This window comes from Vanellus vanellus (genome assembly GCF_965231255.1).
Source record: "Vanellus vanellus genome assembly, chromosome: 17".
Taxonomy (NCBI): Eukaryota; Metazoa; Chordata; class Aves; order Charadriiformes; family Charadriidae; genus Vanellus; species Vanellus vanellus.
Window position 1 is genome coordinate 11248221 of NC_138922.1, and position 21278 is coordinate 11269498.

A 21278-nucleotide genomic window follows, 5' to 3' on the forward strand; every position below is an offset into this window, starting at 1 on the left:
TGTTGGTTCCTTAAAAGTTCAGTCCTAGAACTGTGTATGGATGTCATTTTCCCATGAGAAATATTAACAACTTTGTACTTGCACATCAGTAAAGTTACTTGTTGAATCAAAGATACAATCCTTTAGTACCTTTAATGTGGTGGGATATAAGAACCTATGAAACCTCTGCAAAGGGAGTCTTAATGTTGGCTGTTCCAAGAGTCAGTATTCACAGATCGTAAGACTTTAAAAGCAATTGATAAAATGTTCATGGGGTTCTGGATTCACTGTTTCCTGAGTTCTGAAAGATCCAAAAAGATTACGTAGTGATATTAAACAATGGCATCTCCTTGTTTGACAAATTGGCTGGGGATTTAAAGATAGATATTTATCTAAAAAAAAAAAAGGAAAATGCAGTCTGGCTGAAAAAAATATACATACTGTGACATATATGATGTGACCTGGAACAGGAAGCAGTGGCTTCCATAAGCATTTTACGATTTGAAGCGAAGGTAGCTCTAACCCCCTTATGCCTCTGGTACACATCTGCGGCTCAATTCAGTGTCGCTGAAAAGCTACGGGGTAGTGGGTGGGTGGGTGGGTGATAAGGCACCTTGGATGAAGTACTTCTTGATATAGAATAGGAGCCAGATACCAAGAGCACACATTGTATATTTTGGGACCCAGAAGGCTGTTACTGTAGGACAGAAATTTACTTGTAGCTCCTCTCTATCTAAAAAAATATACTGTCTCACTTTTGCTATGTGAAAGAAGATTTTGCATGGAGCGCAGCACATATTGATGGAATTTTCCTGAGAGATTTTGAGGGGGCTTTTGATTTGGCAGAAGGACTGTTCCTGGCAGTGAATCAAAGCACTGGGGTGGACTGGGAGGGAGAGGAGAAGGAAGGAGGAAGGGTTACGTGTGCATCTCAAGTTTCTTTGTTTCTATTTTGAACCGAAGTCCAGGGACTAACCGGCAAGTCCTACAGTCATCCATTTACCCAGAACAGCAATTAAGCACCCTTACCCACCCCCAAGACATTACAGTAATCTAAAACAGGCAAAGCGTGGGTACAAAAATAACATCCATGGCTAGATCTCCTTTTGATTGTCTCTCGGAAGAGATAACTAATGGTACATCAGTGCTAATGACATCCAAAGCCCGAGTAAAATGCCAATAACTGACACACGTCGTCTGCACCGCTCTCCCAGACACAGCTATTGCTCTAGACGCAAGCCTGAAGAGCTATCTGTTCTGTTTTCTCCTTTTGCGTTACAGTCATCTTACCTTTCCTTTCTTGCTTGGAAGGTGACTCCTTAAAATGTTATCACAACAGCTGAGCAACGAGCCACTGTATTTCACAGCCCCACTGAAATACAGCTGGAGTAAGAACAACTGTTCTTCTTACCAGGCTTACTGGATGCTAACTAACGTCCTGAAGAAAAAAATTCCTAGATCAAGTGGATTGCCACAATTTTGCACTCGCTATTACAAAAACCTCACAGCGTTAATGACACTGAAAAGAAGACGGTACTTCGATGCAATAGCTGCCACGGTAATTTTCATACCCTACAGTTAATCATTTTTTCCCAGAGATCCAGGTGTACAGGAATATTGTTGTCTTCCTGGGGTTTACTCAAGGCTTTTGGGTAAGCCCAACATTTTATTCTACTTTAAATCCCCATTGACTTTTGCATGAACTAAATCTAGACCCAGGATAATTGCTTCAAATTTGTTTGAGGAGACAAAAAGAAAGTCAAGCTGGTATAGCGCACATTATCAAAATCTGTGTTACAATATATGACCATTTTGAAGCAAAGGTTGCAATAACATAAAAATACAAAGAGGAAAGACTACTAAACAGAGCTTACAGATCTTATGAACTTACCATGCTTTTAAGGAATGTGGACATTAATTACAGGAGTGATATATTTTCAGTAATGCTATTAAACTACAAAAGAACACTACTAATAAATCAAGAGAAGTACCTCAAGCTACTCAATGGCAACTGAAAATACTAAAAAAGGCTCCCAGCACAATTAAATTGTATGGATGCATTATTTCCCTAATCAACCTGATTCACTGGCAATTATATATAACCTGGCAAAGCCAAGACCTGTATACGGTAACATTATCAAATGTTTCATTAGAAACACCACCAAATCAATGTCAAACACATGACTTTATTTGTCTAGGATGATGTGTCCTATAAGGTACAAAAAAGTACTCTTCAGTTTGCCACAATTTGTTAAAAACATAGCAATCTATTGCCTACAGGTAGGAAAGTTTTAAATCATGTCATATATATATATTTATATATGAATAAATAGTACAGAAATACTGTGCAGTTTTGATGAGATGCAGGATATGTTCAAATGCTGTTAGAAGTTGAGATTTTTTCCTTTTTGCATTAAAACCACAATGCACACAATATGCAGCATTTTTTTAAACGTCAAAGGACAACATAACCTAAATGCAACTACTCTTAAACTTTTAAGAAGCATAAATGGATTATTGTTTTCACATTGAACAGTTATTTTTAATTTTCACATGTAGGTTAAATGACAACATTTGTATGTACAAAAAACCATGGGTTTTTATTAAAATTATCCCAGAAGAACCTGTACACCTGAGCCTGTAAGTGTAAGAAAGTGGGGTCAGTAGCAACATCTTTTTAAGAAAAATAACAGAAGAGGTTCTTGCATAGCAAGGTGTGAGGTTAAACCCAAGAGGAGCTTATCCGTAAGTCGGGTAAATCCCAGATCACTGCAGAACAGAAGTTAACTGTGAATTAGTGCAAAAGCTCGTCAAACGGCCGAAGAGCCGCATACAAACCATGGCTGATTAACTACGGACAGGTAGAACCAGCAAGTCATTCATATACGCAGTGTGAAAGTGACAGATCGGAAAGCAACAAACAGCAATGTCATCTGCAATTCCCATCTTCTTGTGCCTTCGATTTATCCCTCAGAGTAGCACTCCTCGTACAGGAAACAGTGGAGCAGTCCAGAACGCCTTTCCAAGACAGAATTACGCTCGGTACTTGACATTCCTAGCGTACTTGGCAAAATATCACCTAATTCAGCAGTGGGCAGTGACATTTCACAAAATACTTCCTACCATGTTATCGGTTACAGTAATTTTGGCACCACTGTGGAAATTTTATAAAGGGAAAACAGCTGCTTAAGAACGAAACGTAGTAAACGCTACCTTTGGAGCAAAATAAAGTCCGATCTCCCTGGCCACTTCCCCCCCCTATCGACTTGAAATATCTGAACAGATCCCCAAAGTGTTACAAACATAGTAGCGCACACTCAAAGACACCTACATCTGTGGGGAGAACAATTATCTCCATTTATTTTGTTTCATATACATCCATATTTTGAATTTTAATACAAAAGAAAAAAATTAGAATCTGACAAATGTTTACAAACAAGATACCTTCAAATAGATTTTACTCATTTCAGTCTGGTGCAGAGTAAATGACAAATTGTACTGTTATATTCAAGGCAACAGAGTCTGTAGTCCATGACCGCTCAGCCCAACTTTTATGCAAGCTTAATTGTTTTTATCTACCATGAATGATAAACTCATTGTTGATTCCCAGTTCTGAGTGTGTGCACATGTGTACATAGCAGCTCCTTTCATAGAAAGAAAAGACATCTAGAGGTCTTCTTGTACTTTTACCTACAGGAATCATGTTAAGATACAGAATGGATTACATGTAACCGGGGCTGGATTTTATAAGAAAAAATAATTAGCTGACAAATGAGGGCAGCAATAAAAAAGCGTCTTTTTTGCAACAATAAATAAATACAGTCAAAGTTTTCTGTGTGGACTTTAAACCAGCTTCTTCACTGAAGAACAGACGTGGCATTTCCATGGAGTTAAACGTGACCCCATTTACTGTATCTTTTTTTCTTGCTCTCTTTCTCTCTCTCCTTCAACAAAACAAAGTTTTCCTGCTTCTGCCACAATAGTACAACAATTTGATCTTGACAAGAAAGTGGTGCTGCTGATTTTTATTTCTTTGTCCTTTGGACAAAATAAGCCAAGAATATAATTTGACTGTTGTGACCAATAAAAACGCAGTTTACATCAAGTCTTGTCAGGATAACCTGACTAAAAACATCTGGCTTCTTAATTAAAAATTTTCAGACAACCAGATTCTTGCTCGTGTGTTAGGTTAACACGCTGAACTCTAAGAAGCTGTAGACTGCAGTTTGTTGTTATGGGACCTGCAGAATACAGAAGAAAGCGGAGAATTAAGCACCCTTCATTTTGGAGAACACAGTTGCTGCAAGGTGTTGCCAGGGGTAAAAGCACAATGAGGGAGTTACCACCATGTTGCTTCCATTTATTTTTTTTCCCCTTCAGAAAAAAGAACACTTTGATCCTCTCTGAATTTTAAGCACATTTTCTCCTACACTATACAAATATTTCAGTACTTGTAAAATGCAGTGTGGCACTGGAATATTCCAAAATGCCCGAAATCAGTTTTACTCTCATATTTACATAATAGTAGTCCATCAAAAGGAAAGCAAAAAGACATTTTAAATTGTGAATATTTATAATAAGGTATAATTTGCTTAAATTTATTCAAAAAGTCTTTGCATTAACTGAATAGAAAAAAACTGAACAGGCAGGTTAAAAAAAAAAAAAAATCACATTTTTGCTAATCAGAGTTCAGTGAAACTCCTCTTTGACATTCACAGTTTTATTAGTGACTGAAAATAAAACAATAAAATACATGGTTTCCACGATGAATTTTTCATTTTTCTCAATACAGTATTCAAGGGATGGGACAATTTTTTTGCTAACACAGTTATGTTTACCAGCATATGTTTGCTGGTAACAAAAAACCAAAATCCCAACAACGTTTACTTTTTAGACAAATGGTCTGGATTTTTAGGGCAGTTTAATGTCATCGAATTGTACAATAAAAGAAAGTGACCCCAACATCCAGTTCTGACTCCAGTTAAAAAGTTCAGACTAAAGATATCACAATCTGCAAGAAAAGAAAGAACATGGATGGTATAAATGAAAAACAATAACAAATAAGATGCAGCAACGAAATTAGTGTGCAAGCAGTGAATGCTGGGCAACCAGCTAAAGCAAGATGATGGAAACATGAGCTGAAAACTACCTGATAAAAATCATTAATACAGTATTAAATTGGAAAAAAACCCGCTGGACTAATCCATTTGATCTCATCCCTTCTTATCAATCCTACTCTCATTGCATATAGAAAATTAAGACAGCTTCCACAACAACGGATACAAAGTGAAGCTTTCAATTTAGTTAATTACAAATGGATATAATCCTGCATTAGTATCTTGGAGTAGCAGTCTGCTACAGTTTTGACTGTTGCAGCCAGATGGACAAAGGTAACTACTACACATGTATCCCCTCTGGGTAACACTGAAAGGCACCCAGCAGTTGTAACTCAGTTACAGTTGGCTCATGCTGGAATACAGCAGCGATACAGGAAAAATCTGCGTACTCCCTTAGTCTTTTGCGTAAGCTGGTTTTAGGAACAGCTGTGCAAAATATCACATTATAATTTGACCGATGCCACACAACTCCCATGTTATGTCTTACTGGAGAGAATCGGCAAGCAAAAGAAAAAGCTGTAGTAGAGTTGCATTTCTTTTTTCAGGAATGTCTATGTTAGGGAAGTACTCTACAATGATCCTTCTCTACAGAAAAACATTATAAAACAATGTGAGTTTAATTTTAAATAGTTAATTTTGAATTGTGTTCAGTTTTCCACATCTTTAAACCTTACTTATTCTCCATGTTTCAAATATGGTAAGTTATAAAAAGATGAGAGAAGGTAGTAAAAATGAAAGTATTTTGATTTCTTTCAAAAAGCTTCAAGGAAGGATTGTCTCTTTTTAGCATCTGAAAAGTATTTAGTGCACAGTAGAACATTATCAGAACACCACAGTATTTGTCCTGATCAGAAATGATTTTCAAGACGTTTTCTGCACTGACGACTTAAAGCATCATTCAAATTTTCTACATTTGTGATACTGCCCAAATTTGCATCTAACAAGTCCTTTTGAACAAACATTACAAAGTAACTGCCACAAACCCATGTTTAAGCCTTGGTTTTGACGGAAAATGACAGCTGGCTATTATAGAACAGATTTTTTTTCCCCCCCCTTTTTGAAAGAAAAGCAGTTGTCCAGGAAAGCGCATGGAGAGGCAAATCCCCTGTGTGAATGCAAGGTAAGCTTATAAAAGCATTAAGATTTTAAGGGACAACAGAACAACTACGATTAGGAACACTTTAGCTTACCTGCTTGCCTTAAATCCTTTTAGTTTCTGTACAAAGAATGATTCAAGAACTTCTGCACATTGGTAAAAAGGAGAGTCACTTGGATTGTAGTAACGACAGTTATCAAAAATTTTGGTCATATCTGCCACAAACTCCGTGACCTTTTTGTAGTAACGTTTCAGTATTCTTTCTTCCATGGTGGCAAGGTCTTTAAAGAAACCAGAGAGTATTAAAATGACACATTTCCATCCTCAACGGAAGTTCACATTGTCAGCTTGTGGGAAACAAAGCCTATCTCGGTTAGTTGCTTTTCCAGGAATGCTGGTTGTGAGGTGGTGACACCAGCAGGTCTCCTTCAGAATAAACACTTACGCACGAATACGTTGTGTGCAGCTAAATTCAAATGCAAGTATCAAAATGACATTGGAAAACTTGGGTCTTTGTATGAAGCTATTTGCTTTTTCTGAAGAAATTAAGGAGAAAAAAGAAAAAAAAAAAAAAGCCCGACAATCTGGATTCAGTTACTTGCACTTTGTTTTCTTTACAGCCCTCACTGAGGCCAAGAGCCCTAGGTGTAGATGTAACAGCTATCTAAACCTTCTGATTATTTATTTGAATTCACGACTTGCTTTGAATGAATTATTGGTTTTCATGGGCATGTGCACATTACCACGTAGCACAGATGAAAGAGATTCCAAGTGCAGGATCATGCAAAACACCAGTGCTCTCATTCTTACTGACCAGGCACATTAATGGGACCGGAATGGTGGAGTAAGCAGTGATTGTCCTAGTTTGATGCAAATGTAAATTAAAAAAAAAAAGGGAGAGGAATGAGACCTGCCAATTATAAATGTAGCTGTCTAAATGTATAGTGGCACTTTTAGCTGGAAAAACAATGACCTCCCCTTGGAAATGACTTTTTATTATTGGCTTATTCTGAAATTTTTATTATTGGCTTATTCTGAAATGCCAGTAATGCCAAAATCTGTGAAAACAAACATAGATGGGCCTGGATTACCTACTGTATTTTACATATATTTACTTGTATATTTACAACTTTATTTTCCTGCTGGTTAAGTCAGAAAGGGCTAAACGCACTTTTGTTTGCTTCATTCAATCATCATATGCTTAATTATGTTACTATTTGGGGTTTTGTTAAAAACTTTAAGCCATCAATTATTGAATAGGTGTTGCTTAGCTTTTTCATAACGGCACAATCCAAAACTTTGGAACAGAAAAGGACACAATTTCTAAGCAAAATACAATTTTCAGTCAAGGTACTACAATTTTGCCAAGATACTAAATTTAACTTTCCTGTTTCTAGGATCAGGAAGGAGTATGTGGGAAAGCTCAAACGATACACTAGCTCTCATTTAGACATATGAAAAGGTATTGGTTCAGTAACTGGAAGGAAAGGAATAACATTTAGCAATGCCGTTTCTGGCAGGAGGCAAATTTTCCCCAGAGGTTTCACATTCCGGTGTTTACCTAGCTTATTCCTAGCTAACTGGTAAGGTCTAGTAAGATCAGAGTAAAACATGGTAAAGCTGCAGCGTCTCCTCTTCCACTTCCTCACATGCGCAACATTTGAATCACCTCTTGTTCATACAGCTTTAAAGGCAAATTACACAAAACACAAATTTAGTACACTATCAAGTCAGATGAAGATAATTTAACTCCATCTTAAGTCGCGTGTCACACTGAGCTGTATTAGCACCACTTCCTCCTCAAACTCTAGAGTACACACCCCACACTTTGTAGGAGGAACTGATGCACAAAGACAGAAAAAAACCCAAGCAAAGCAAAACACAGCAAAACTGTCCCCTTGAAATAAAGGAAGTAATTTAAAAACAAGAGTTCTACCCTATTGCTGAACTGAATTTCACATTTTATACGTTAGACTGACAGTAGGTACAGTTAAGGAGTCTGCAGAAGTAGATATATTAACCCTCATGAGCTTCTAAATATATCAATGAGAAATCACATTGTTTCATCTGCCTACCTGCAAAACACGTGTATTCTGCAAAACATATCTTTAAGATCCCCAGATGGAAGCGGTCAGCAGGTAATTAATTTGATATTCAAAAACCCAAATCCACTCACTCACGCTATTGCTCAGAAACACTTACCCATTGGTTCTTTAATAACACCATAATAATCTGGTGCATCATTGGGATCTACTGGTTCTAGGAATGGCCACGCCATCTTGTGAGCCTGTCAGTAAAACAAGATATAATTAAAAAAAATAATTAAGTTAAATTAGCACTACTATTAGCTAAATATTTTCATTATATTTTTATCTGTTGTGGTCTAGAGTTGAGTTTAAGGAGGAAGTGAAGCATCATATGAAAAGGTAACTAGTTCTCATGACTGGGTAAAGTTTTAAAGCCCAATGTCAATGAGTAGTTGGTCTTCAAAACAGGAACCAATGTGAAATTTGGGGCAGAACAGGACACTGAGCTGAACAGGCTGCATCGAAAAGTACGTCATGAATTTACTGAGAGTGCTTGGCTTTTCACACCTAGGAAACAGCCACTGTTTTCACTTCCAAGTACTCTGAAATTAATCTGTGTTCATAAATGTCTGCAAAATACAGGACAATGCAAAAAATTACTCTTTGAGGAATTTCGTTACCACACAATTATTTTAAGAAAATTTTTAAGAAAATTCTTTACAGTTGTAGCAGGAAAGGCGTATTTGGGAGTGACAGATAAACCAGAAATATACCATAACAGACAGCGATGTAATTCTTACTATCAGCATGCCATTGTTTACATGCCGATAATGACTTTCTGTGACAACACTACTGAAATCTAGTAACTCTGAGATTCAGTACAGAAGCATAGATCAGAAATCACAGAAAACTAATCTGCGAACAGACCACTGCACCTTCTACCTCCTGAGCAGTTAGGGTACCACTCTGCCTTTTGGTATTCTAAGCAAACCCGCTTTCTTTAAAAGCCTTCCACCAAAGAGGCTGTTTAGTTTCACTAACTCAGAAGCAGCGATATACTAATTATTGTAAATAGTCCTCAGCACAATAATGCCAATCAAGTTTGCAGCTGACACAGTAGCATTCCTCACACACACACCAAAAAAGCTTTGCTATTTCCCTTTTATAAAGTCTCAAAAGTACTAGAAGAGAAATCAAAGCCTTCTCCCAGACTCCCCAGCTATGTCCTATACGGTAAAGCTCTCCACTTTGCTGCACTCCTTATTCTCACCTGTAAGGAACGCAATACTCTTCTTAAACCTTCATAATCTTTATCAGTTAGTGGACTCAGTACGGTCATGGCATCTTCTGTGGATTGACATTGTGGACACACGTATTCATCAATGAGATCTGCCTCGCTTTGTAAAATGCCAACACAGCGCCCATGATACCAGTTCTGACATCGGTCGCAGCCAATGTAAAATCTGCAAGATCCAAAAAAACGTTAGCGACTTGATCTATTTAATTTAAAGGTTACATTTAAATACATAAACCTGCAATCCCCTGCACACAAGCAGATACTTGGCATGATTAAATACAACAGCGTAACGTGATATTTCAGACGGACAAATTCTAATTACACTATTCAAACTGCTTTTGTATTTACAAACAGGCTAAATTGCAGACCATTTCAAAAGTAGCTCCTAACTTTTATACTAGGCACTTTCAAGCAATCAAGATTTCAAAAATCATTCCTCTGCTTTAGAGTTGAAAAGAACAGTGTAATGCCAGAAGTCTCACCCAACCAGTATCCCAAAACAGTTCAAGATACATTTTGCACAATCTGGACTACAACTAGGGCTCTTGTTTCACTCTGTACAAACAATTTTCGTATGGAAGCTTCAGTCTCGTAGTTGAATACGGAAGGGGTATTCTATGACACAAAGCCTTATAGTAAAAGACACCAACCATATACCCCCATACTAAAATTATGATTTCTATCCGGATCAGGTTAAAGCACAAAAGAATCCACTAAATACTGTATTTGTCTTTTAATCTTTCTAACCATCCCTTGTTAATAAAAGAAAAAAATATAAAAAGCACCCCCAATTTAAAGTATATAGTGTTTTTTTAAAAACCAAACCAAACCCAAACCAAACCCAACACATTTTGACCACCCTGAAAAACTTCACTTTTCCTAAACATTTACAGTACAGAAACATTTTGGAGAGGAAGACAATTACTGAAAAGCAATTTGTATTACGAATGAATACAACATATGCAGAATAACTTCTTTTTTCTTTGTAAGGAACAGGTAACCACAGTCAGAGCAGTTTGCTACCTAAACATTAAATAAGAGGTTCTTATCAGAACTCACTGTGACTCATCATAAGGTGTTCTGCAGATACAGTACAATTCCTCACTGCTGCCCTCTTGTGCCCGTTTACAATCATTACAGATGTACACATCCATTTTCTTAGCCTCCTTTTCTGTGATGCCAACACATTCTCCATGATACCAGTTAGTACAAAGATCACAGCCAATATAGAACCTAAAAGTATTCACAATGAAAATGACAATGTAATTGTCATTTCAAATGGCATGGCACTTTTCCCTGCATTTCTCTCTGATGCGCTTTCTTGCTGGCCTACTTGCTTCAATTTTCTGTCTCGTTTCCCCGCTCCCTAGCATTCTATCCTTACAAACTAACATTTGCAGCTAGGCTGTCAGTAAGGTCACTTGGGGCAGTTTTAAATTGACAGTTCGTTAAAATGCACATCAATATGTAACCAGACTTTGGCAAAACTGGGCTAAAAATCTATGTCTTCAATGTGTGTGTGAAAAACTGTAAAAGGCACAAAAAGACAAGGCCAAAGAAAAAGATTTACATTTTCAAAACCGTAGCTCAAAAGCCACTGAAACATTTCCTTAAGATTTGAAAATGTAGGTCTCAGTTAATTTAAAAAACAAAAGCAAAGCGCAAACACCAGCTAGGAGTTACAAGTATACTACGAAGAACATGCATACCAGCCGTGTGTAGGATACATATTGGTATAACATGATACGAAAGAAAATTGGGTCAGGACATGGTTGTCAAATTTTATTTTTTTTTTTAATCTGGGGGAGAGGGGCACTGAAAAACAGATATTAAACTACCCAAAATTGCAACAAATTGGAACGTGGACCATTCTTCAGAAAATAATGTCTACTCTCAGACACAGCTGTTGTGACGGAACCAGATATGGTATGACACAAAGTGAAGGGAACCAGGTACAGAATCATGTGAATGGGACCTTGCACAGAATGATGTGACAAAACTGTAAAATATTATGCAAGGATGTTTGACATTTTGTGTATGGATATCTCAAAACATACCTATGACTAGTGACAATCAACCAGATGGGCGAAGTTACACATCCATTCTCTCTGCCTAAGCAAAAGCAAGCTGACTCAGAACCTCGATCTTCCTAGATTTCGGAGACCACTTGCCACGTGCTGCTGTAGGAATTACTGCCACCCCAGTTCCCCAGTCTGCACCACCACCCACTGGGCACTACACACCAGCAACAGCACCGTAGCTAGCACACGTTCCACAAAACAAGCACCTCTAACTTTTTGGCCTCTGAATACATCCCAGATACTCAAATGCCACCTTTTCTCTTAATTTTCAGTCAGACAAAGCCTAAAAAAAAAAAAATAAAAAAAAAAATCATACACCCCGACCTTCCATAAAGAATGGACAGATATCGCTCCTTCTGACAACTACCAACAGCGATCCAGCCTGTGTTGTCCTCTGGCCAAGAGGCACCACGTCCGTTTGCTCCTGGGGATCTGGGAGCACGTTTATGTCTCAGTGTAGATGCTAAACCTTGCCACTAGAATGTGGAACAGGCGTCACACGATGCTTTAACAAATCAGTTGGAATCTAAGTAGGAATCTTAGAAGGATACCCTTACTGACCATCCTCAAAAACAGTGTGAGCAAATCCCTACAGTCCTGGAGCATCACAAATGAGAACTAAACGCAAGAGATTTGCAATAAAATATACAACACAGAACGACTTTTGAGGACGTACTACATCCTAAAAAAATGCACAGGGTATTCATAATATACCACAAACTAGCTTTTGAAGCAGCACATCTATCTTTTCTGAAGCAGAAAAGAGACACCAGCACAAAGAAGAGTATCTGATGCCTCCATATATATGAAAATTAAAAAATGTTTACCAGAAAACTGTTTCAGAACTTGACTAATCCCTTTCCAAATAGTGAAAGCATAAGGTAGTTCAACAGCACAGTCATCATTTGTAAGACTACAAAATTTAGAATTCACATAAAGCAAAGCAGCGGAACTGAGTCATATTGCTAAGGATACTACTAACTTACTACCTTTTCGTTTTCTTGAAGTTTTATTCTGTGCATTTAAGCACAGTTCTTGATTCAGGCTTCTATGACCACGTGTTTTCATCATCTTACTCAAATTCCCACTGGAGTCAGAAAGAGTTTGACAATCAAATCCTTTTGCTCACAGAATTTGTTCATCCCATCTTATTTTTGTGACAGTTTTATTGCTTACTAACAACAGAAGCAGTAATACACAGACCATTGTTTGGTATCACAACAAAATGAGAACAGGGTATCCTCCTAAGTTTGGTGACAGAAAGCCTAACACAACGTTCTCACTTTAAGCGAGACAGGGGACGTCCCTTAGAAGTAATAGTGAATTAACAACCAGAAGTCTGCTGCTTCCACCGTGGCGGCAGCACAGAGAGCAGTGCCTTTTCCCACACCAATGTAATGGCTGGAGCTGCTGAACAGCCAATGTGAAAAAACCCAGAAGACCTCAACTTCATTAAAAAAGCAAAAAAATTAAAAAAAAAAGGCTAGAAGGAGCCTCAAGAGATCCTCTAGTCCTGGCCCTAAATTTGGAATGAAGAACCATTACTGTAGTGAAAGCACTACTCTACCTCTATGGTTTCATTGAGTTACCAGCATTTAAATCGCCACCAAATGGCACCACTTTGACTTTCCGGTATTGTCACTTGTTGAGCAGATACATACTCACTTGGAATTGGTGTGAAGTCAAATTTATTTTACATACATCTCTACACAGCTATCAGATGTTAACCATTACTAATTACTGGTGTTAGTCACTTCTAGCTTAAGCAGGACTGCGTAACACTCGCCCTACAATTCCACTCCACCGCCTACAAAATTTCTTCACAAACTTTGCACGTAGCATAAATATTTTCCCCTCATTCACAGTCAGAATCAAACTACAGAGAACGGCAGTTTTCACTTTGTCAAATGCTTACATATTTGTTTTTATCAACCCTGGGACGTTAAATTATAACACATGGAAAACATTTCTACCTGAAACATTGTCCAAAGTGAACTGCAGTCCAGTAACTCGGAACCCCCTTTACTATCGACTTACAAAAAAAGGTCATTTATTGGAAGACAGTACCAAAGCTATTTCTAAAGAACATCAGCTACTTGTTCACAAGAAATTGCTCAAACCAAATTGTCACTTGCTTCTGAGGCAGAGGCAAAACGGCAAAAGAAAGAATAACAGAGAGGAGGAAAAAAAGAAAAAAGAGTATGTGCATGTGAGACAGAAAGGTCATACAATGGAAACATGCAAACAAGTAAAAATATAAATCACGTACGTTAATAGTATAAATCAAGTATGTTAATAGTTTTGTAATTGCTAGTGGAAAACAGAGACTTTATTCTTTATACCTTAGTGATCACTGCAATACACCTGATACTATCTCCGATTCTAGAACTACCTTGCACTGACAGCTAAATACTAAACCTACAGCTAAGCACACGCAGTAAAAGGCTGTGGCATTCGCTACTCACTTAGACTCATCGTAAGGCGTTTTACAGATGCAGTAAAGCTTTGTGTCCTTCTTTGTTTCCTTTGAGGTAGTAGAAATCATTTTCTTTTTCTTGGACTTGGAAGCTGATGAATCTTTCTCCTCATCTCGCTTTCTCTTCTGGGAGGATACTGGCATTGGGACTGTGGTGGAGGAGGAGGAGGTGACGCTGGCTGCATGCTGCTGTGGTGGTGGTGATGGCAGTGGTGGCGGCGGCGGTGGCGGTGCAGCGGCTGCGGCTGCAGCAGCTGCGGCTGCTGCTGCGGCAGCAGCTGCCTGGGCTTTTTCTTTTTCTTTCTTAATTTTAGTCAAGTCTTTCTTTAGCTCCTCCTGAAGTATATTAAATGAATAAATAGAGAGGGAGGCACTTCATATGATTATTCCAGGACAGGTTTAAAATCTAGACGTAAATCCCCATGCTTAACTAAAAGAAAATAATTTTTTAAACATGCAATTTTTTTCATGTGCTTAACCTACAATCCACGTAACCTTAAGGGTGGACACTCTTGCACTACTATGACCCCATCAGCTGTAATTTATCAGAAGCTGTTTCAGGAAACAAGGTAATTTCAGTCCAGATGAAAGCAAGAAGCATAAAAAGGACATATACTGGCTCTGCAGAGATCCGCGTGTCTGCAACAAGAACTTCTTCCTGTATGTTTCCGTAAAAGCTCACTGAGCAAAAAGATTAATTAAAAATTAACACAGAAATGTTCTCCCCAACTTAAAATCAAATTAGTCTTTGAGAATAACTGTCCTTACCTGCACTTCGATTTGTAGATCTTTATCCAGAAGTGCTCTTTTTTTCAGTATTTCAGCTTTCAGCTGTTCTTTATGCTTGAAAAGCAGAGCTGAGAGCTTAGTAGCATTCTGTTTACTACGCTTCTGTTCTACGCTCTCTTCTCGTTTTCGTTTCTTAGCTGCCTGTTTTTCTTCTTTGTCTATCTTATCCAGAATGTATTTCATCACTTGGTTGCACACAATCATTCTGGGGAAGAAATAAAGAAAAAGTACATTGTGCTGAGCTGCCTATTTATCCCCAGTTGAGAATGCAGAATCATTTAATTCTCCAGTCTCTGCAAGTTGCAAGCTTTATTATTACATTTCTTAAGACGTACAAGGCAAATTTGGTAACACACATTGCTCTCACTCATACTCACTCACTAGAATGCTGCTGGGAGAGATCAAGTCCCTAGTTAGGCTCAACAGGACCAGTCCTAACTTCATTTAATTGATCTGAGTACTAATCATTCCCCCCCTTCCCCTCTAAAACTCCTAAAAAAACCTAGGCTTCAGTATGACGAGAGAGATTTTCACTCAAAACGTGTTTGGAAGAACTGAATTTTGTTTATTCTGATGTAGGATGAAAGCAAGCTGGAAGCCTGTAACAACTTAGAAAACATACACTTCCACCCTCCAGTGACCACCAAATATTACTGAGTTTTTGTGTTTTGGCATAAGGACGGACAAATATTTTTCAGTGTACAGAATCCACTGTAAGACAGTCCCCAATTTCTTCACTAATGACAACTCAGGATTAATATTTCATCTGCTTGTTGTACACTCAACTATAAATCCCTTTTCCTGCTCACTTGTTCTGCAATTTTCATTTATTTTGCTTTATATTTCATTTATTTTGCTTTATATTTCATTTATTTTGCTTTATATTTCATTTATTTTGCTTTATATTTCACTTAGGAATTTAATGTATGTTTGTTCTTCTGAATCTCCTTTTCCCTTCCCATTCTATTTGAAACCCACTATAAAACTGCTTCTTGTTGCTGGAGTGACCATGAAAAATAACTCCCATTGACATACGAACTGAAAGCAAACAACAAAATAGCAACGGCCGGGACAAGCAGCTGCTGCTGACTCTGCCGTGTTAGGTTCAGACATACTGTCTTTTGATACCCATCTGTATTCTGATGACGTACGTAATATGCTGGCTGTTTTGTAGGGCCATACTATTTTATTTACTTTGCTCTTTTTACCTGAACTATATCTAGTTGGTTTAGTCTGTTTTTCCACCAGGAAAGATACTCCAACTCCAGTTTTGGAGAAGAAAAAAAAAAAAAATCAGTGAGGAAAGACAGCTGTAGCATGGAGCAAGCAAGTTAGAACTCTTTTTGACACCCTTAACTGAAGAGTATATGATAGTACATCTTATTCTTTATGCAATTGTGAACATTAGGTGAGTAGCACCTAGAGATACTGTTGTAATCAACTAAGCTTGTGCTCTGATTTGATGATCAAAATTTTATAAAAAACACTATTCTTTTTCTTACAATCTGACAACGCACACACTCGTGATTACCCAACTGAATCAACCGCACGAGTGAAAAGGAGTCAAAATAACCCAAGAGAAATGACAAACACTCCAAATTTGTGTTTAGCAGCTTCAAGTATAAAATCTCCTTGTCCGTCAAATAGCACCATCTTCCAATTCTTCGACTCCTTCTGTAGAGTGGGATGTACACTGGAAATAAACTACCACGATAAAGGACAAAAAAAACCCCACACTTTTCTGCAACAGAACCATTAATTCTCCATTCTGCGCTCCTTTAAGGATGGTTTTTGCTTTGAATTTAAGAACTGTGGCCAGCTCCAAACCCATGCAATACAACATTTCACTTTAAAAACATATAATCAAAATAAAATTGAGAATATACAGGATTCAATTACTTAAGAACATAATTATGAAAGTTACTTTTGAGTGTTATTTTAACCAATTTTAAAACAGCAAAATTCCTTTAAGCAGGTTTTTACAAACCAGTGTTTTATTATACCACCATTAAAAGATATTATAGATGTAAAACCTTCACATCTAAAGATGCAGTATGAAGGATATTCACCTCTGATTTTCTTCCCTCTCAGCTGGAGTCAGTGTTTTCTTCTGTTTCAAGTGTTCTATGACAGCATTCTGTTTCATAACAACCTGTAGGATGATACAGAATCCAAAATAAAATATGAAAGCTTTAGCCAGTGCTTTGTAATATTACTGGGAGAACCAGGACATTTCCTAAGTTAAAGAAAAAGTTAAAGTGTTATTTATTTCAGTAAGTGACAAAATAACACTGATTTTATTGGGGGGCGGTGCTTGTTTAAAGCAATTATTTGAAAATGAAATTGAAAATTAACACCACCTCCGTCCCCCACAGAGCAGGATATTTCGCTTATGCTGAGTTTAAGCCTGGGGACTAAATGTAAGTTGAGAGTATTTCTTCAGTGACTGGTTGTTTTATTTTAATAAAAAAATGGCAAGAGTCTATTATATATATTTTTTTTTAAGCCCCGCAGCCATCCAACAGTATTACATTTCAGATACCTCTTTGAAACCTCAGTTTCCTACAGCAGGCAATGGAAGTATATGTGCTCTGAACATCAGTTCTCCTATCGATAACCTATCTTTCCTGAACTGAGAATAAAAATATATTGTCCCAGCAGCTAGTGGTAAGTTGAATCGAGGTGCCAGAAGACTGCAAACATGGTACAATGGACCTGATGTGCTGAAATAACTTCAAATATTTAATTAAATTGCCAAAAGCAATCGTGCACTAACTTTGAAAGAATCAAATCAACTGCCTATCAAATGTATTAACATTGTTAACAAGAACAGGCATTTAAAATGAGATTTGTTTCAGTAATTAAGTTTTCATTTCCTTCTGTTAACTTTACCTGTTTCTGGATAATGTCACTTTGATTAGAAGCCTGAAGGGTGTGCTCACGTTTAATTTCTATCTGTTGCTGCTTTTTCTTCTGTTGCTGCTCCCTGAGCTGCTGAACTCTCTGCAGCTGCTCCTGAACACTAGCTGCTTGAACTGTTACCACATTCTGAATCTGGTGAGCCTGTACTGGGCTAGTTTGTTGGATCTGAATAGGTAACTGAAGCTTGATCTGCTGGGGCACACTGCCTTGTTGGGCTTGTATCTGAGCCACAACATGTGACTGCAGCTGAGAGAGAACTTGGACTTGTTGCTGAAGCTGAGGCACTGTAATAACTTTTGTTGGAGGCTGCTGAAGTTGCAGCTGAGGACGAGTTGGGGATTGCACAGGAACCTGATTTAAACTTTGAGTAGTTGGAAGGGTTGAGACCGAAGTCTGAACCTGAGGCTGAGATTGCTGCAGCTGAGCTTGAATTTGTATGGGAGCATGGGGCTGCGTCTGAATCTGTTGTTGGGTTGTAGTCTGCACCTGAGCTGGTTGCTGAGGCTGGACTTGGGACTGGCCTTGTGGAAGGATTGCCGTCTGCGGCTGACTCTGGACTTGCACTGGAGATTGCCCTTGAGCCTGGGTCTGTGCTGGAGACTGTACTGGAGATTTAGTTGACTGTGCTTCAGGTGTGACTGGAGAGTCAACAGACGCCGGGGTCTGAGATTCGGGCTGGCTCTGAGTTTCGGGCTGAAGCGCCGGCTGAGGTGCCTGTGGCTGCGCCAGTGGCACCGGCTGAGCGCTCTGACTCTGCGCTTGAGGCTGGGCTTGCTGCTGACTCTGAGGCTGTGGCTGAATTGGCGGCAGCACTGATGCTGGCTGTGCCTGTACAGCTTGCTTGTGTTCCCCTGTAGCTGTGAAGGACAAAACCAAGTATTCCATTAATTTCAAATGACATGAGCCTCACCGATTTGAACCTTTTAGAACTACTGTAAAGCGCTATGCAGAAATTCAAGAGATTTCTAAGCTTATAATACACTTCCAACAAATTTACTGTAATAAGAGACCATCTCCGACTGCATAAAAGCTCCAATGCAACCGAAACTGAAGCTTTTTTTCTGCTGAACAGAACAATGCTTACCTGAGGTTGAAGTGGAAACTGTTGTTGTAGTTGTGCTAGCTGTAGTAGCAGCTGCTGGTAGTGGGGTGAAAAGAAATCTCTGAATTGTACCGTTTGGCATAGCTGCTTGCATAAGCTGTTGTCCTGGACCAGGTATTACAGTCACACCCTGAGGGATTAATTGTAATTGACCAGTAGTTTGACCTTGTCCCTGAATTACCACAGTTAATCCTTGACTGCCACCCTAAAAAAAAAAGTTAATATCGATGTATTAGTGATACATTCCTTAGACAGACTTTGCTGAAAATCAGACCAATTAGGGTTTGGGATTTCAGAATTCAATATGTTTACCACATATATATTCCTAAAATCCAAAACTAGCATCTGAAGTTATGAAATACTAAAATACTCTTTCACCAATTCTATCATCAACAGATTACTGGGTTGGAGTTAGTTACACATATTTTCATCCAAATATTGACAAGAACTCCAGCCAGAAAGCAGTTACAATGGAACATCTTCGTTCCTAGAGTTTACAAGCAATACAGAGCATGGATAATTTTAGACATACTATTAATTACGTTCTCAAGAAACCCAACAGTTTGTGTAAAAGTTCTCTGCACTGAAAACATTTTCTAACCACATACCAGATCCTATCCAACTGAGCCTTCATGACTGACTGTTCAGTCTGTAATGTATTGTGAATTTCTGTTGCTTAAGCTAACAGTCAGGCAGCTCATGACACCACTCTCAACTCAGCGGCGGCGAAGGTGGGGTATTGTCCCAACACCAAGATTGCAGAACTTCAGATTTTGTGAACCCATAGAACAGAATAAGGTCCCTACAAAAAACCTTCCGAGTCTTGTGGTGGGGAAATAAACTGAGTCTTGTTGCGCATATAAAAATCTTATCTGGCAACAAGAAACCTGTACATTACAATCATTTACATATATTACTTATAATTTGAAGAATAGCTATTGTGGTAACTCACAGAAGCCTTTTTTTGCCCTATGGCTTGACTCTAAACTTATTTTTTGCCAACAGAGCAGAAGCTGTAAGACCTTTTTCCTCCTCCAGTTCCAGATACTGTAATTTTTCCTCTGAGACTCTGGATAACATGAATGAAATCTAAATCTTCACGCAAAATCAATAGACAAGGAACGAAGAACATTACGTTCTGAAGGTCTACAGAACAGGCCATACAAAGTAATTATGCCCCTTACTGCTATTAATGCAAAGACTTTTTTTCCCCATAGTGCTAAACTTGCCTGATGCTAGTTGCATTACCGGGGAATACAATAGGAAGAGATATTTAAAACTTCACATATAATATTTAAGATTCTTTCAGTCTGTAATTATGCTATAGGTCATCCTAAATGATGGCTGAAACAAATTTATGAGCAGATACACTACACTGCTGAAATCCAAAGGCTTGATAAGATGTATCATAAGTATTAGCACATTTTCATGCCCAGAGGATGTAAAGTATTTTACCTGTCCTTGTGTTAGTTGCGTGAGTTGTGCCATAGTAAGCTTCACTTGTCCCTGCTGAGGGCGAGGGGGCTGCGATGTGGCTTGTGGCTGTACGTGCTGAGGTGGTGTTCCAGGACTTGTGACCGTCTTCTGTCCAGCACTGGAAGAAGCTGTGCTGGTACTAGAAACTGCTGTGGAGACAGGCTGACCCCTGATTATTTGAGTCACCACTTGCTGTGTCTGACCTGTAAGAGAATAATTTGTGGTAAGAAAGGCGTTTCCAACATTTTAACCATTAGCACAGCAAACTCCCGAGTCTCAACAACTTGCAGTAGTGGGTGTATAATCAAGTGAAGCAAACACAGCAGCTTGCATGTAAATTTTCTTTACAAACCATTTGTCCGTGAGGCTGACTGAAAAATGTCTGCAAAGTGTTTTCTATTTTAATTCAATTCACATACTTACAGAGTACTTCAAACACTTAGCTTGCCTTTAAAAAAAAAAAAGGCTTTCTCAATGCACAATTATTCTAAACTTTTCTGGTTTTGTTTTTGGTGTTTTTTTTTTTTCTTCAAATGAATGGACTTAAAAGTAAGTATTAGATTTCCCAGTATCAACGATGAACACCACTGACAAAGCCTGCAACTGGGACATTGAAAAGCAAGAAAAGGCACTTCTTAGAAATCAAGCATCAAAATGAAGTATTTTTGCATTGGGACAGAAAGTATTGATGAAGAAACAAACCATGGATTTCACACTGGAAATTTAAATATTAAAATGAACCTACTGGCTGGAAGAATACCTTGTTGCACCACTAGAGGTGTTCGAATGATGGTCTTTCCGAGCGTTGACTGCTGAAGTGGTGTCCGTATTACCGTCATACCAGGGCGGAGCGGTGTCCCTTGCACTACCTACATACACCAAAACGCAGTGCATAATGTGAACTTGTGAAAAAAGC

At 38.3% G+C, this 21278-nt stretch overlaps 1 protein-coding gene across 1 annotated transcript in view; it reads right to left on the bottom strand.

Annotated features, from left to right (window-relative positions):
- Positions 1-3311: 3311 nt before the first annotated feature.
- BPTF (bromodomain PHD finger transcription factor) overlaps positions 3312-21278 on the bottom strand; it is a 58707-nt gene continuing 40740 nt past the window's right edge. The window contains exons 21-32 of the mRNA XM_082492233.1: positions 21108-21231; positions 20342-20565; positions 18869-19091; positions 17755-18641; positions 16932-17014; positions 14842-15067; positions 14063-14409; positions 10576-10749; positions 9490-9682; positions 8395-8479; positions 6287-6473; positions 3312-4220 (exon numbers count right to left, since the gene is read on the bottom strand). Coding sequence (XP_082348359.1) covers positions 4184-4220; positions 6287-6473; positions 8395-8479; positions 9490-9682; positions 10576-10749; positions 14063-14409; positions 14842-15067; positions 16932-17014; positions 17755-18641; positions 18869-19091; positions 20342-20565; positions 21108-21231 — 2790 coding nt within the window. The 3' untranslated portion in view covers positions 3312-4183. The remainder of the gene's footprint in view (positions 4221-6286; positions 6474-8394; positions 8480-9489; positions 9683-10575; positions 10750-14062; positions 14410-14841; positions 15068-16931; positions 17015-17754; positions 18642-18868; positions 19092-20341; positions 20566-21107; positions 21232-21278) is intronic.